This window comes from Manis javanica, chromosome 6, assembly GCF_040802235.1.
Source record: "Manis javanica isolate MJ-LG chromosome 6, MJ_LKY, whole genome shotgun sequence".
NCBI lineage: Eukaryota > Metazoa > Chordata > Mammalia > Pholidota > Manidae > Manis > Manis javanica.
Genome location: NC_133161.1, coordinates 1,472,215 through 1,490,833, shown reverse-complemented (window position 1 = coordinate 1,490,833; position 18,619 = coordinate 1,472,215). Strand labels below are relative to the sequence as shown.

The 18,619-nt window shown below is 37.0% G+C and overlaps 1 protein-coding gene across 19 annotated transcripts in view; it reads right to left on the bottom strand.

The window, feature by feature from the left end:
• Nucleotides 1–18,619, bottom strand: part of LMBR1 (limb development membrane protein 1) — a 135,416-nt gene that overhangs the window by 71,922 nt on the left and 44,875 nt on the right. For all 19 annotated transcript variants that reach the window (XR_012132017.1, XR_012132018.1, XR_012132010.1 and 16 more), the window contains one exon: nucleotides 8,193–8,296. Coding sequence is in view for 10 of the 19 variants with exons in the window: in XM_036999282.2 (XP_036855177.1) it covers nucleotides 8,193–8,296 (104 nt within the window). In the remaining 9 variants the exon portion in view is untranslated. The remainder of the gene's footprint in view (nucleotides 1–8,192; nucleotides 8,297–18,619) is intronic.

Here is an 18,619-nt window from a genome sequence, read left to right as displayed (position 1 = left end):
CAGAATGTGAATCAAAGTGGTTTTAAGTTATCTGATGCAGTAAATTCTTATCAAACATAAGGTGCTTCATTACATCTCTCCTAAAAGAAATGAGAAACATAATTTAATTCTAGGCCTTTAAGAAGGAAACAAAAATCACTGAGATAAATCTGAAACCTCAAAAAAGGTTTTAAAATTTTTAAACCCTTCACAAGTCTGTTTTAAATATCAACTGCTAACAAAAAGGAATATTCATTGATTACTGTGTAAAGAGAAACATTAAATATCACGTAATCCCATACAATATGACAGTACAAAAATATTTACATCTATCATTATAAAACAACTTAAAATTTCTTTCTTAGTGTTCCAAGAAAGATAACAGGAAATGTTTTCTGTAAAACTGATCATTTCAGTACATTTAATTTTTTTTCTACTGTTGCTATATCCTTATTTTTTCACTTTTTGCCTGCTAATCTTATTTTTAATCAGTAAAAGAATGTAAATTTTCAATACATTTTTCAATAATTTAGCTGCTTTAAAATTCAATCACTCCAGAACAGTACTAACTTATCTTTCTAGATGAGAACTTCTTTTCCTTAGAAAACAGAAAGTGGGCAACCAATAAATCTTTAAGTAGCATAACTGTTAGTGACTTAAGTTTTAAAGAAACGTAGTTATATCACAACCTAAAATACTACCTAATGTCAAAACTATCAAACAATCCTATTGCCTATCCTGAATATATGCAACTTTCATTTCTAGTACGAATGAACCAAACAAATGGGTTGTAAAGTAATACACGAAGTTTCAGCTATTAGGAAAAATCTCATAGAAATCAGAAGATTAACACCATGACATACTGAATAAATTATTTCATAGACAAATAAATAAATGTTTAAATGCCAAAGAAATTGAAGATTCTGACACTCCACCCCAACCTCTGGGTGCACTCCTGTTGGCAGACCTGGGGTTATGTGTCAAGGCCACGTAAGCAGCTCTTTAGACAACATTAAATCTGACAATTTTACTTTCGAAGTTCATTCCACCAAACATAGATATTCTTCAATTCCCCCCAAAATAATTTTCCATTCAAAGAGACTTTAATGGACAATGATTATTCCTATAAAACTGTTTCATGAATATTAGAAGTATTAAGACCAGTTTAATTAAAAGTATAATTACTTAAAAATCTGAAGCTGATATTTTATTTCTTCTGTATCAAAACTTCCGCATTTAACAAGAGCCCTGAATTGAGGTATTAGTTAATAATTTAATCATCATATCAAGTTTATTTACCTATTAAAAATACCTATTTTATTTCAAAAATAAAGCAAAATATTGACATCACTATGATTTCTTATATATTCCTTTACTGTTATATAAAAAGTAATCCTACACAAATCCTCCTGGTGTTTCATAGAAACTTTCACATAGTTGGTATATTTAAGCATCTAATAATAACGGCTGTTTCTACTGTGTCATGAGTACATTACCGATGAGGTGAAGCAGACAAGCCCCTCAGCAGCCCACCAGCACATGGTAAGTGCCAGCCCATTTCACAGGTGCAGTCTCCAAGAATCGTGCCTCAAGTCCCAAGTCAGTAAGGAGAGGAGTCAGGGTTAAGTCCTGGTCTTTTGAAAGCCACAGCTCATGATTTTGCCCTTATACTATTATGTAAATAAAGAGACAATCTAGCCTTGAAGTAGAAATCTCTTATTTTTTGATAAATGGGGAGAAAGATGAAAGTGCTGACAGTGGTCTAATTCAAAGTGCCATACAATCACACAGGGCAAGAAACCAAATTGATGTCTTTTAAAACACAGTTGCTACTTAACAATAACAGACATTGCTACTAAAGTGATACTTTAGGTTCCTCCAGTATGCTATGGTACTAGGAACAAAATTAATGTCGTGTCATGAAACAGTGACAAAATTAATGCCATTAATTGATTTTTAATTCAAAATCTATAAACTCAAATCATTTTCAAGTGAAATAAATGTACTCTTTCCCTCAAAATGATATTTTTGTGTCTTTCTCTGAGATTCTAGGTGCCAAGCTTCAATGTCTGAAACGTTCTTTTTACATTGTCATCACCACACCTGTTACAGTAACAGTTCCCAAAGGAACCTGAGAATAGCAACAGTAGCAGAACTGAATCTTTTGAAAATAATCATTCTTATTCATGTTGTTTTTACGGCAAAAAAACAGTGCTCCCATCTAGGGGAAGGTAGAGAAATTATATTAATAAATTATTGAATTATTTTTTTTTCTGAAAGGTATTGGGAAAATCAAATTAACACATAACAATAGTTAGTGGATATGACTCCATTTTCTGTAATGAACACCAAGATCAAAACGCAGCTCACGGTAAACATCCCTGCAAGATTCCCAGCAGGGTTTTCCTTTCTGTATGTGATTTCCTCTCACCCACAAAAACCATTCCAAAATATGCGCATGTGCCACTAACACTGAGCAGCACTTCCTTAATCACTCATTTCCAACAATTTATGGATGATCAGTGGCAAAAACGAGCAAAAATAATGAAAGAATGCAATGAAAGCAACGGAGTCCGGACCACACTTCCTACTGAGTTCTGTGTCTCCTTCAGATGCAGGCCTGATACAAATTAGCCACTGGGGGGAAAGAGTCATCTGGTCATAAAATACAGTACAAGGTCACTTTTATGTAAGATTGCCAAAAGGGACATAAACCAGGACAATTTCAAACTGTGACACAGGATAGAAGCATATTAAAACTGCCCCTGTCCCTCCTCTCTGCGCTGTCCCGGTGCTCAGCTTTATAGACCTGCCGAGCACCAGCACCGTGCGCTCCGCGTCCACCTGGTCAGTCTCATTAATTAAGAAAGGAAGTTACCTCAAATTTTGTACTTTTTGCTTTTATTATCAAGCACTTCGTTTGAAGTTCTAGGAGTTAACCTCTTGATCCTACAGACCATGTGCCATGTTCTGGGCATTTGGGGGTGTCTGGATGGTCTGGGTAATTGGTCAGGATGTTGCTGTCGCTTATGTTAAAGTTTATGCCGTGACTCAAATCAAAGATAGACATTAAGGAGAGACACAATATAAAGTTACTCCCAGAAACATCTTTGGTTTATGTATTAATCTCTCACTGATGATATTTTTCCTCATAACATTTTTAATTCAAAGTAAGATATTAAAATATAATAGGAAGCAAACACATTCCTAACTCCCATTTAAACCCTGGCCAGAGGTTAGATCTTCCAAATTCATGATGCCATCAGAAAACATCTTCTGACATCACCCCAGATAATCTTGAGGTCTCTCTGAGGCAGAGTGGGGAGAAAAACATCCGCCAGTTGAGCTGAGGTGTGAAGGAGCAGCAGCGCCGTCAGCACCAAGACCCCTGTGCTCTGGGACACCACTGAGGGGCCGAGACAAAAGCTGTGAAGCATCTCTACCACAAAACAAGACAAAACCCGGCAGATGCGACCTTTTCATCAAACTGAAACATTAAGATACAAGCATGGGGTCGGGTTCAAACACATATAAACAAACAATGCTTATTACAATACATACAGGTGACAGTGAAATAACAGGAATTTGATAAACATTTAACTGCTAACAGAGTTCCAAGACAAAAGTTACCCGCTTACTTAAAAAAAAAATTGCTTACCCAAACTACTTACATTCTCTTACCCTTGAGAATTATAAAGAATGGGAATAGCGAGAAGATAGTCTTACTAAAACAGAAACATACGCTATGGTAAGGAGAGAAGAAAGGCTATTTAAGGCCCTTAAAAGGGCATGGTTAACCCCCCAGGCCTAAAATGTCCTGTTTGAATTAACATAGTGGTTTAATTAAAAACTAAGCAGAGAATTCTGCTTAGTTTGATTTTCAATTCAAGCTCTGCACCCACCCGTGGCTAGTGGCCAATTTCCGCAACTCTGGCACAATATGCAAGGGGCTGTTTTAGAATCGATTGCCTACGGGACTCAGTGGGAGTATGCTAGGGCCATATGCCTTTGAGGGACTCCACAAGACTGAGACATAGTAAAACAGCACCAGGAGGGTAGCCAAAGGAAAAAAAAGGAAATTTAACTTAACCATATTACAAGTTTATCATTACACAAATCATTGTGCTGGATTTCCCAATTCCCAATGTTTTCTAAGCTCTCTTCAGTATCATCGTAACTAAATACGTCAAGTGTAACCCATGAATAAGCAAAGAGCTTTAAAAGGATATACACAAATATAAATACACTTGCTAGTGTGCTGAACAGGTCAGTGGCTGTGGTCGGGGACACCTTCACACCCATGAAGCAGCAGGTCGATGACCGCGCCACGACGCACAGCTCTGCGTCTAGAACGGAAGTCTGGCAGCCGGCACTGAGGGCCTGCACACACTACTCACTACCTGCAATCTTACAGAACAGAAAGGCTCAAGCGTGTACTTCCCACCTCGACACCTAAATCCACAAAGCTAGTGACCCTTGCAACTTTCATGTAATTGATTTTACAACTGAAAACTATGAATGTTTTAAAAGAACATGTCATCATTACCTTAATTTCAAAGTTGTCTAAATATTTCTAATAGGGCCTAAAATGCACCTTATCTTCAAAGAGGTTTGATTTTGTTTCAGTCCATGCCATTTCAAAATGGGAAAAATAATTTGCAATCTTAAAATTGCCTAAGATAATAAGTGAATAACTAAGAGCCAACTCACTGTATTCAGCTGATTTCTGATCATCCTATATGTCATTAAACTTCCTAGAATACTTGTTAGTCAAAAGCATTATGCTCTAGAACCATGATGGTAATAGCTGACATGTCCTGGGCAATGTGCTCCCTCCTGACTGCTCTGAGTAACACGGTGACCATCACCACTGTCCTCACTTTACAGAGAGCCACACCACCACCCCAAGCCCGCAGTCTGCTGCTAAGGACAAATGTCCTCACACTGGTCCCCACCTACCCTCCATAGGCGCCTCCTCCTCAGAACACCGATGGCAGAATTAACCTGCCACTTCTACCTCCATGCTACACCCTATCCCCTCCTTCCTCTAACAGCCTCAAGACCAAATTCTTTCACGTGGCTTCCACAACTCCCACTGATTGCCCAGCTACCCAAGTCAGACAAATGGCAACTGTCCTGAGCTCTGCCTTCCCACTCTTTTTTTAAATCCTTTGCTGTGTTTAGAAATTAATTGGATTGGTCATGTCGACTATATCTTACAATCATTTGACACATCCGTCTCCTTGGAGATCATGAAATGGAGCTGGTGACCTTGAAGGATTTTGAGGAAATTAATACAAAGATGCTTAGAAAACAATATTCTTTTAATCATGTATAGTCTAGAAATAATGTATTTTAAGGAAATAAGCTGTACAACTCTAAGTGTGAAATCTTTAATTACCTTCTTGTATCCCTCCTCAAGCTGATTCTCACCTTTGACCTTAGTCCATAAAGGGGAACAAGAGAATAGTGACATGCTGCTGGGTTTTTGTGTCAGTTTTTTAAAAATTCTAGAGACGGTTACTAATTCTGCTCCAATAAATTTAGCCCAATCCCTCCTATAGTTGGTTAACTCACAAGAAGGAGGGAAAATGATTTGGAGGCAAGGGGTTTGTCCACATTGCACCCTGTTCTTTAAAATAGTCTGTTTAATAACTAAATTTTTATAAAAAGCATAGACTAGGTAGATACACCTGTAACACCAAATATGAAAATATATTTAATAGTATTTCAGATTGTGCTGCGTGTACTCCTTTCTTCAGTGACATATGTTAAAATTCTAACATGTATTTATCTCTAAACACACTTAAGTGAAATCATAGATGCAAAAATTCCTTTCAACAAATCCTGTGCCAACTTCCCATTACCCACAGCGTAAAATCCAGACTGGCAGACCTGAGACTTGAGGTCTCTAGGATGTGACCTGGCGATCTTCCCACGAACCCTCACCTCTCTCCATTCTCCATCCTCTAGTTAAGTATCAACCACTCCCCCGATGGGATCAGAATCCACACCTTCACATGCACCTGGAGTGCCGTGCTAGCAAAAGCCTGTTCCTCCCTCAGGTGCAGGCTCACGCACAGGCTGACTTCCCTAGTGAAACCTGCCCAGGTCCCTAGGAAAACCCAGACACACCAGCTGCTTGTAGGAAGGGTCATCATGCTGCATACTGCTTGCTTACACCTCTTCTTACTCCCTCTGACTCTACTGTGGCAGCAGGAGCCATCTTTTCATTTCTGTCTCCAGCAAGCTCCCCTAGCAGCATATGAATTATTACTTATTAAGTGCTTAGTAAAATTCTGTTGAATGAGTAGTGTCCATCAGAGAAATCGAGTAATGATGTAATAACTACAGAAGTTGTAATAATTTTGTATGGTGATAATAATGACACTTCCCATGGTAGGCATTCATAAATGTATGTAATTGTCAAATCATGTTTCACACCTGAAACCAATATAATATTGTATGTCAACTGTACTTCAATAAATTTAAAAAAGGAAACAAAACTACAGAAATTGCTTTCCCAAGTGTGTCCAATGATCTCATTTCTTCTCGATGTTCATTCCTTTCGGCCTGCTTAAATGTAGTACGCTACATCCCACCTCCCAGAAACTCTGTCTGCTGGCCTCCAGAGGCCACCCTCCGTCTGCTCTCCTGCCTCCCCCGCAGCAGCCCTCAGCCCGGGCCTTCTCCATCCCCATCTGGCCTGGCCGACTGGTGCACTTCACTGGCTCCGACAGCGCTCTCTGCAGCGTGGGCATGGGAAGAACACGAACACCTCGGAAGGCTAGAAGCAACCCCTGGGTTTTAGAACCAGTTCTGCAATTGTACATACGTAGTTCTTCAGTAATTCAATGACATTTAACATCTTTGGATCTGTTTATTCCTTATTAAAGAAAGATTTGAGCTAGATCCCTCTCAGCAATAAAATGTTCTAGCATTTCTTCAAGAAATTATGAACTTTTTAAATGAAACAATAGGATTCTTTCATGTTACATAGGTGATTGAACCACATCATGATAAAAAACAAGTCTGATATAGAAAAGCCAGTCTTCTCGATGTCGGTTTGACTGCCAAATACAACCACCCATTCTGATGTTGGTACATTTACTAGCAATGAAATCAACTCTTGGTTTTCATCTGCAGACTGTGAAAGTGTGGAACAAGACCTAGAAAACAGGAACATCCACTGAAATAACACCTTAACTACCACGCTCAGTAATTCTGTCATGGCACCTGCACAGACAGCTCTAGGATGAGCTACACTTAAGGATTAAAACCTGAATAGTTGTCCAAATGTTAGACTAAATTTCATTCTGAAGAACCCACAAAAAGTTATGTAAAATAAAAAGTAGTAATTCACACACGTTTACAACTTCCCATGCCAAATTTACTTCATTTGCATTATGGTATCATTCAATAGTAAGATACGCAGGCACACTTGCACTCATATCACTAAAATTTAAAAAGCGTAATGTGTCTGTAACAAGCTGTAACACTAACTCCTACTGTCAAGTTCAAAAGTTACCCCAAAAGTATTAACTATTTTAATCTTTGCATTATATTCCAAAATTGTAGAGCAAAGAGCTCCACAAGCTATAGATGTTCCTATCACTTTGATATCTTATACTTAAGGAAAAACAGTTATTTCCACTAAGAAGGTCTGGATAAATGGTTTAAGGTACTCTTGCAAAGTTCCCTGTTCTGCTCACTTCTAATCATCCCACATTCGCCCAAGATCAGTAAGTCACGGGATCTTGAGAATTTGACTATCTAGTGGAGCATGGTTTGATTTTAAACACGCTACTCTCCTGAAGACACTGGATGTGAAATAACTTTACATCAAAATTTATTTTTTTTAGGTTTTTAGAATTTCATATCACGCTTTAAACGAAATGCCAGAGCCTAAAACAGCATATTTCTAAAAAAAGGAATAATAGCTATTTTATCAGGTTTATTCTACCAAATTTGCATATACTGTAAAGCATTCAAAGGTTAAAAAATGACCTGCTCCCTGTGGACATGCAAAATAATTCAATAGGCAATATCATTAATACTACTGTTGACATTATTGATAATAGTAAGATGTTATTGTCAAGAAAACTCTTTACATTCTAGTCAAATGGCCATTTTAACCTACTTTTTCTAGTTCAGCCTGAATGATATTTACTTCTTCATTTAATAAATATAATTCTAAAACAAGATTCACTTACCTTTTTCAGGCCAGCAAAACCTTCTGATTCCAGAAAGAAAAAGGCAAAAGGCATCAACACAAATAAACAGAGGTTAGAAAAGAGAGAAGCAAGATTCCACAAACCTATGGGGAGGATAACAAAAGAAGAAGACAAGTTAGATAGTGACAGGCCTTGTCAAGAAAACTAAACACTAACTTGTGCTATCAGTCAAAATAAAAATAAACACCAACTAGAAGACAGCAACCTAACAAATTAACTGAACTGAGAAATCAGAAAATAATTACCTATTTTTTAAAAATTTTTATAACTTTGTAACTTATACCTATTGGGAAAAGCCAATATAAGAACTAAGAATTTTTCCTCATATCCTATAATAAATTCATTAAAGCTACGACATGTGCACAGAGATCCAAAGACACAGCCACTTTAGACATATTGGCACCTGAATATTTAAATTAGTGCCACTAGCATTTATTGAGCACTTAATAAAAGCCAGATGTTCTACTAAACACTTTACATGCATAATCTTGTTTAATTTAAGCCTCATAAAAACCCTAAAAGTAATAATTGGCATTTATTGAGCCCTTATGTGCCAAGCACTGTTCTAAGTGATTTACAGATACTCCACAGACTCATTTACTCTTCCCAGCAACACCCACACGGGAGGCATCGGCTGGGCAAGGAACTTGCCAAGTGGCAAGGCAGACTGATCCCTGGGATTTTTAAAAGCCACTGCATCATAGTTTAAGTAAGCACTCCAAGTAGGGCAGGAAATGCAAGAGCACATTCTGTACTCTTTTTATAAAACCACACTAAAAAGCTAGTGATGATAAGAACAGATTTAGAAAGAGACCTTTAAGTATGTCATTGGGATTGAATTTGGTCCCACATCTCACACCTTTTATAGGTAAAACACTCAAATTTAAAATCAATTTTCAAAATGATGGCTATACTATTTATTAAAAAGAGTATAGAATTGAGTCAAAGATAGAAATTACTCTAAGTGCAAATTCAATGTACTACGTGCAATTATAATTCAGTGCTTTGAAACCGACAACTGATGTTCTTTCAGAACCCTTATTTACAAGGCACTGTTCCAGGCACTGGAGATACAGTAACAACACAGCTTCCACTCCAGACACACAGAGACTACACAGCAGCTCTCAAGGAACTAGTGAACCAGTTCCCAACTGTACTGGTTACAAATTAACATACATTTCGTAATTGCCCTAAATCCTTGTTGGAAGAGCATGGATGGAGTACAAACCAACACAAAGAATGAATGTAGCACTTGTACAGTTATCTAGAGAATTTACTTCCTTCAGCAGATAAGGTACTGTAATTAACAAAATCAAGATATAGTTTCTTATTCAAAACCTTAGCTAGATTAAATAAATTTTACAATATATATTTATCTTAGCAGGAGAAGTTTTACACAACTTTTTAGAAAGCAATGCCTTTCATCTTTCAGAGCAGAAACTTTAATTTGAATATTTTTAAATAAGAATTGTTCTAAAATTCCATTCCAGCCTGTTTAAGGGACCAAACATACTAACTCTTTTCTTCACTGAACTGTTTGACTGTGTTAACAACTGGGAAGAGCACACAGAATGCCGGCTAAATGTACAAACCAGAGTTTCAGACAGACCTGGGTCGCGGCCCTATCTACACTTGCATGTGGCAACCTAAGTGACAGGCTCTTCATCTATAAAACAGGGCTGAGGATGTGTCCACAGGCGCTGGTGGGAATGAAATGAGTCATGCACGCACGACAATCAGAACAACCCGTCACACAGCCAGCATGGAAAGACCTCTCCTTTCAGTAATGGTCAAGTTCTCAGAAGCTACTGGCAACGCCGTGCTATGAGCTCCTGCACCAGACTACCATACTTTCTGAGAACTCGTGTTCACTGTCTACTTTTTCCTCTGATCTCCCTTTCTGTCAGGTGTACCAGCTCTCATTTCTTGTTACCAGTAGTGTACATGTGCCCAGCAACAACCTCTCCTCCCCCAAGATGGGGGAAGCAATAGGTAAAGGCACCATCCACATGCTCATAAGAAGTGTGCCTAAACTAAAAATCAGTGGGCCTGGATCAAAGCTGTGCCTTCCAGGTCAAGTTCATACATGTCAGTGCATGATCTCTGGACTCTCCTTTGAATGCTCAACAGCATTTTATTTTCATTAGTTTCCAAGTAAGTCACTTCCAAACATGTGAGGTACAACTATAATTAGTATTACGTAAGTGCTTACATAAACTTTTATTCTTTTGGGCTGAAGAGCTGTAATTGTTACATGTTGCTTTGTTAATGTATGTTGGAAAACAGTATCAGTTTTACATAAACTGTGTTAGAAAGATAAAAGGTAATATAGTCAATTTGTCTAAAATAGTTGTAGTTCAATGAAATGTCTCAGAGTACTTGAGGAAATGATAAAAAACAGTGTATCCTATTTGTTAAGCACCTGACATCTCAGGTGCTGTCCCAGGTATGTCAGGGTGCCACCCCGATCCCTACAGTACGGCAGGTCCTCTACCTTACAGACAGCCTTAAAGTCCAGAAACATCCTCTTGTTCCAGAGCTAGGAAGCAACTAGGTCGATCTAACATGCTGCAATGTTTTTAGAGAACATAAATTCCAAAATTTCGTATAATTTCGATACTCTTTACAATGCCTGAAAATTTTATCATTTTAAATCTCTAGATCTAAGGTCCATGGGACATATATCATCTTTCTACGATGCTGGTTTTAGAGCTAAGGAATCAATAACTATGAGTTGCATGAATGAACAACATTACAGTCCATACAACTAAATGTTAACAAGGGAATAGCCTCTGAGGAAAAACCCACGGGCCAAAGTAAGAAAGCAGTTTTAGAATTAATTCTCAATTATCAGTTCAAAATGAAGAAAATCACAACATATATAAAAAATTAAAATATTAACTCTAATAAATTTATTGAATTATAATTTACATAAAATAAAATACATCCTTACAATGTACAATTTCATAAATTTTGACATAAGCATGCATCAGTGACATCATCAGCGCAATCAAGATAATGAATATATCCATCACCCCAACATTTCCTCGGACCATTTTATAATCCTACCACTCCCCTCCCCATCAGTCACTGATTCTACACTTTGAAAAACTCTATTTTCTAGAATTTTACATAAATGGTAAGTGTAGTACATACTAGTGTTTTTGTCTGGCTTCTATCACCTAACAATCATTTTGAGATTTTTCAACACTATGATATGTATCAGTAGTCTGTCCCTTTGTGTCAGATTGAATCTAGTTACTGGATTGCATCCATTCACCTGCAAACTGCTATCTGGGTTGTTCACAATTCTTGGCTAATACAACTAAAGCTGTTACAAACACTCATGTACAGGTCTTTGGATATATGCTTTCATTTCCACTGGGTAAATAAGTGAGCATGGACTGTCGGGGTCACACAGTAGGCGTACATTTAACATTTTAAGGAACTGCCAAACTGTTTTCCAAAGTGGTTGTATACTTTCACATTCCTGCCGGCAGAGTTTAAATTTCATCCACATTTCATCAAAATATGGTATGGGAGATCTTTTCAATTTCAGCCATCCTAATAGGTGTCTAGTGATACCTCATTATTGTTTTAATTTGCATGTCACTAATGAATAAATAATGATGTGAACATGAACTTATCTGTCATCCATTTACATCTTTTTTGACAAAGCATCTCTTCAAATGTACTGCCCATTATCTCAATGGACTGTCTGCTTGCTTACTGAGTTTGGCAAGTCCTTTATGTACTTTGACTACAAGTCCTTTATCAGGTAAGTGACTGCAGATATTTTCTCCCTCTCCATGGATTACCCTTTTATTCTCTTAACAGTATCTTTCAAAGAACAAAATATCTTAATTTCAACAAAAGCCAATTTATTAATATTTTTTCTTTTATGGACCATACTTTAGACATCTCCTCAAGAAATCATGGTCTAGCCCAATGTCACAAAGATTTTCCCTTATGTTTCCTTCTACAAGTGTCAGTTTTAGGACTTACATTTAGGACTATGATCATTTTCAATTACTTGTATATTGTTGTCAGGTACGGACCAAAGTTCATCTTTTGCTTATGATGATCCAAATGCACCAATACCTTTTTCTACCAAATATTCTTTTTTCACCAAATTGCCTTTGCACCTTGTTGAAAGTGAGCTGACGGTATATGTGCAGATGTATTTCTGGACCTTCTGTTCTACTGAGTTGATCTATTGGTCTGTCTTTATGCTGCACCACATCATCTCAACTACACAGGCTTTAAAATAGTTTCTGAGTCAGACAGCAAGTCCTCCAATTTTGTTCCCTTTTGAAGTTGTTTTAGCTATCTAAGTCCTCTGAATTCCCATTTTCAGATCAGCTTTTGAATTTCTCCAAAAACCCTGCTCGCATTTTAACTGAGACTACATTGAATCTATAGAAGAATTTGGGGAGAATTGACATCCTAACAGTATTGTCTTCTAATTCATGAACATAGTATATCTATTTATTGTGGTACTCCTTCAATTTTCTCAGCACCATTTTACAGTTTAGTTTATAGGTCTCACATATCCCTAAGTAATTCATATTTGTGATGCTACTGTATATGGTAACACTGATTTTTTTAATGAATTTCCAATTATTCATTGTTAGAATACAGAAATGTAACTGAGTTTTGTGTATCGGTCTTGTGTCCTATGCAACCTGCAAAATTCACTTATTCTAATAGCTTTTATAATATATTAGATCAGAATTTCTACATAAACAATCATATCATCTGTTAATATGGTATCACTTTTTCCTTTCCAAACTTAATGTTCTTTATTTTTTAAATTATTAGAACAATGATGAATAGAAGTGATGAGAGGGGACATCCTTGCCTTGTTCCTGATACCAGGGAAAAGGCAGTCTTCCATTATTAAGCATGATGCTACCTGTACAGTTTTTATAAATACTCTATATTAGGAGGAAGAAATTCCCTTTCATGCCTAGTTTGCTAAAAGATTTTATCAGGATGGATATTGAATTTTGTCATATGCTTTTACTGCATGTTACGATGACCATATGACTTTATTGTATGAACATGGCAAATTACATTCATTGATTTTCCAAAAGTCATATTATCCTTTTCATATATTGTTATGACTTGCTAAAATGAATGTTTATGAGGGACACTGGTCTGTAGTTTTCTTTTCATCTCTGTCTAGACTTGGCATCAGGGTAATGCTGGGGCTCAATGAATTGTGAAGTATCCCCTCATTTTCAAGTTTTTGTAGAACTGGTATTATTCTTCCTTAAATATTTGGTAGAACTGACAGTGAAGTCTCTTTGGCCTTGAGTTTTATTTGTAACATTTCCACAATGTCAAACAGGCTTCAATAGTTTGCCTTTCAAGGAACTTTTCCATTTTTCTAAATTGTTGAATTTATTGGCATACAGGTAGATCATAATATACACTAACTATCCTCTTAACAGCTGAATAATCTGTAGTAACGTCACCTCTCTCATTCCTGATATTGGTAATTGGTGTCTTTTTTTGATCAATGTGGGTACAGCTTTATCAGTTTTATTGCTCTTCTCATTGATTTTCTCTATATTTTCTGTTTTCTATTTCACTGATTTCTCCTCTCGTTATTTTCCATCTTCTTATTTTGAAATTCATTTGCTCTCCTTTCCCTAGTTTCTTACGGTGAAAGCTTAAGAAACTGATTTGAGCCCATTTAAAAAAAAAAAAGGTATTTTAGTGCTACAAACTTTGAAATGTTCTATTTTCATTTTTATTCAGTTCAAAGCACTTTGAAACTTCCCTTTTGAATTCTTCCTTGACCTAAGAGTTACTGTGAAATACGTCATTTAGTTACCAAATACTTGATGGATTCTTCCAGATGTGTTTCTGTCACTGACTTCCCATTTAATTTCATTGTTGTTAGAGAACCTATCTTGTACAACTTAAATCTTTCTAAAAGTATTGAGATTTATTTTATGGCACAGAATATGGTCTCTCTTGGAAAATGTACCCAGTGTACTTGAAAATTATGAGAATTCTACTATTGTTGGGCAGAGGATTCTATAAATGCAAATTAGGCCAAGTTGGTTGTTACTCAAATTTTCTGTATCATTACTTTTTTCCTATTTAACTTGTTCTATCAGTTATTGAAAAGGGAATATTGATATATCTGAATATAATTGTGATTTTGACTACTAACACTTCCATTTCTATAAGTTTTTGCTTTGTAATAGCTATTTATTAGGTAGATAAATGTTTGTGATGTTTTGATAAATGAATCATATACGATATTCTTTATTCCTGGTAAAATTCCATACCCTTTTCTAATAATCATAAACGTATTCCAGCTTTCTTTTTGTTAGAATTAGTATATTTTTTTCTCCTATTGCTATTAACCCATTTATGTCTTAATATTCAAGGTGGGTTTATCGTAGGCAGCATATGCTTGAGTTTTTCTTTTTTATTCCATCTAACAAACTTTGACTTTTAATTGGGGTGTTCAGACCATTGGTGTTTATTGATATGCTCAGGTTAACATCCATGAATTTCCTCTGCTTTCTATTTGTCCCACTGGTCTATCTTCCCTTTTTCTTCATTTTCTGTGCACCACTGGATTAACTGTATTTATGATTTATTTCATTTCCACTGTTTGCTTATTGACTGTATCTCCTTATCAAGCTATTTTAGGGTTATTTTCAGGTTTATCATACACACCTTAACTGATCACAACCTGCCTTCAAGTGATGAACCTATAACAGGGTATTTCCATTTCTTTCCTCCTGACTTTGTGTTACTGTCATACATTTTACTTGTACGTGTTATAAAATTCATAATACCTTGCTACCGGTTTTTATTTAAATGGCCAATTACCTTTTTAAAAGACATACATAACAAGGAGCAACTCTTTCATACTTCCCTACAAAACTGCCAAGTCTAGTGCCCTTCATTCTGTTTTGCAGATCCAGCCTTCTGTCTCCTACCAATTTGCTTCTCTGCCTAAAGGACATTTATATGTTTTTGTACTACAGGTCTGTTGTTGATGAATTTTTACCTTTTATGTATCCGACACAGTCTTTATTTTGCCTGTGTTTTAGAAAAACATTTTCACTGTATTTAGAACTAGGCTGGCATGTTTTTTTTTTTCTTTCAGTACTTTGCAGACGCTGCTCCATAATCTGGCCGGCATCATTCCGTACAAGAAAAGCACTGATCTTACCATTGCTCCTCTGTGCTTCATGTCTTCTCTGAAGGCTTTTAAGGTTTTCTATGTATCACTGGTTTTGACCACTTTACTCATGCATACTGGTATAGTTTTCTTCATTTTCTTGCATGTAGCACTAGATGAGCATCTTGGATCACTCGGTTTACAGTTTCCATCTAATCTGAGTTTTCCTGCCATTCATTTTTCAATTATTTTTTCTTAACCCTCTTTCAGGGACATCAATTATATCACTGATGTGTTGGTCGGGTTTTCAGACTTTTTTTTTTCTTTTTTGGGAAATTTTCTATTGCTATGTCTCCAAATTCACTAATCTCTTCCGCAGTGTCTAATCTGCTCTATCCTATCCAATAAATTCTCTTGTTAGACATTATAGGTTTCATCTCTAGAAGTCTAACTGGTTCCTTATGTTCAACTGCAATATGCTCAATCTTCTGAAACATATGAAATAGTTATAACAAATGTTTTAAACTTCTTGTATAATTTTGAATTTATGTCAATTATGAGTCCATTTTAATTGATTGATTTTTCTCCTTATTATGGGTTGTGACCTTCCTGCTTTGTACTCAGCTGCAGACTCAAGATAAGCAGAGTGGATCCTCAAAGATGCCTATACTTCAACACCTGGAATCTGTGCACATGTTATATTACATGGTATAATAGTAGTTTTGTAGGGCTGTTGTAACAAAGTACCACAAACTGGATGGCTTCAGACAGCAGAAATGCATTCTCTCCCAGTTCTGGAGGCTAAAACCATAATCAGGGTATCACCAGGCCCATACTGAAGAAGGTTCTAGGGAAGCACCTATCCTCCTCTCTTCTGGTGTCTGCCTGTTGTGCCCAGCATTCCTGGGCTTATAGCTGCATCACTCCAGTCTCTGCCTTGGTCTTCCCGGGGCCTTCTTCCAGGTGTGTCTGTGTCTCTGTTTTATCTTCTTATAAGGATATTAATAACTGGATTAGGGCACACCCTAATCCAGTAAGATCTTAACTAATTATATCAGTGGCAAAGACATTATTTCCAAATAAGGTCACATTTGAGGCTCTAGGTGGACATGTATTTGGAGGGTGGTGGGGACACTCGTCAACCCAGTATACATGCCAAAAAGGACTTTGAGATATAAAAAGGCCATGGACCTCCATATAGGGTGATAGGGAGAGCATGTGGGGTTAGCCAGGCGGGCACAACCTACCAAATGTGCCCTTCAAAGCAGAGACCTTTCTCCTGCTGAGTCAGAGAGATGCGGCAGAAGGTTAAACAGGGAGGAACGGACCCACTTTTGCTAGAGAGGACTCACATGAAAGACATCAGAAAAGGGGCAGGAAACCTCAAGGGCAAAGACCAGGGCCTGGCTGACAGCTAGCAAGAAAACGGGAGCCTCAGTCCTACAACCGCAAAGGACAGAATTCAGAACCTGAATGAGCGAGGAAGCAAGTTCTTGCCCAGGGCCTCCAGGAAGAATGCAGCCCTGGGAAAACCTTCATTTCGGCTCCTGACTCTAAGCAGATGGACTTTTTTTTATCCTTGCCACAAGGAGAACGTCCGTTTAATAAGATTTTACTAGGGGCACTACCTGAGACTATGGCATCCCACAAATTCTATGCATCAGTGTAGAACACGATGCTCCTCTGCGCAGCTCTCTCCCTTCTAGTCCTCACCTGGTGAAACCCGGCCACCTTGGGCCTGAACTCCCCGCTTTTCTCCCCAACTCAACAAACCACTGGACCCCTCAGGGCTCCCTCTGCTGCACAGCAGCCTGCACTCCCGCCCTCCAGGCAGCGCCTGTGGCAGACACAAGACACACACACACACTCAGCTCACGCTGCCTGTGTTTTCTTTAAAACCTAGTTGTTCCAGGTGAGAGGGCACATGTGGGCTCGATTCCCCCATCTAGGCCAGACAATATTTAGCTTTTAAAGAGTCTAACAATACTTGAACATTGCTTTTCTTAATTTTTCTTACCCCATGTGTCTAAGCCTCAGTTCTTAATAAAACAATAAGCTCTGGGCAACATCACAGCAGAGAGTACTTGTTCTTTACGTACTATCCTCATGGACTTGTTAATCATTAAAAGATTGTTTTTTAATCTGTAGCTACCGACCCTATTTCAAGCTGACCTCCCACATACTTAACAATATCCTTGTCCTTAAGAACTGTTCTTAATGCTTTCAACAACAGAATAAAGCTGCAGCCTCAGCTCCTATGTCTGTTTCCCCTTACTAGATGCAGTTGTTCCCTATTGTGAAATATCCATTCCCTTTATTCTCTTAAAACATACTGTTCTGGGGTATACTTCTACAGTTCACTTCTACGGTGCTTCACAAAACTATCAAACTTACTTTTTTCTCTCCCTTTTCTACATCCTCTCTGTTATATTCTTTGATACATTTATAAAGTGTACTCTAATCAAACGATGATATCCTAAAAATATTTTAAACCTAGTAATTACAAAGCCTCACTTTGTTAAGCTCCTATAATGCTGTTCAATACCCGCCTCTTTTCATTCATACTCAGGAAAAAAAAAACATGAGAACAAAGTGCTAGTTTTAATATCTTCTCCAGAGTTACTTTAGATTAAAAGGGCCTCTCTTCCTGTTTCTAATGGACTAAGTAAACATCTTTATTTTAACAAAACACTTAAGCAGTATTGATAAAATATTTGTAAATTTCTGAAATTAAGACTGGCTAAACATAAGCAAAAAATTACCTCTTTTTTAGTGCACCAAGAATAATACAATTTTGGAGCAGAAAAGAACTCTAAGTAAGATCCCCTTGGCCAACTCACTCAGAAACCACTCTTTTTAAGAGGTTAAGTAAATTCCCCATAAATTCCCTAACTTACAAATGATAGACCTAGGATTAGATCCCAGATCTCTAGCTCTATCTACATTACAGTATGCTATCCCACCCTTACATAAAACATTCTGGGTTAAGTCATCATATTTTGAATTGTATTAGTATTATCTGCTGAAAAGAACAATTAAGCCTAAGTTTAATAAGACTTTACTAAAAGAAATGTTTAACTTCTTTTTAGGTAAATTATAATATGTACATGGAAGCCATTTGGTAATTCTAATTTCTTAATAAAGAATACTAGAAAAGTAAACTGTAAGCTCCTACTAAGAACTAATAAACCTGTTTGATTCCAAAAAAAAATTTTTTAACTGAGAATCTGATAACCCAATAATTCTAACCACC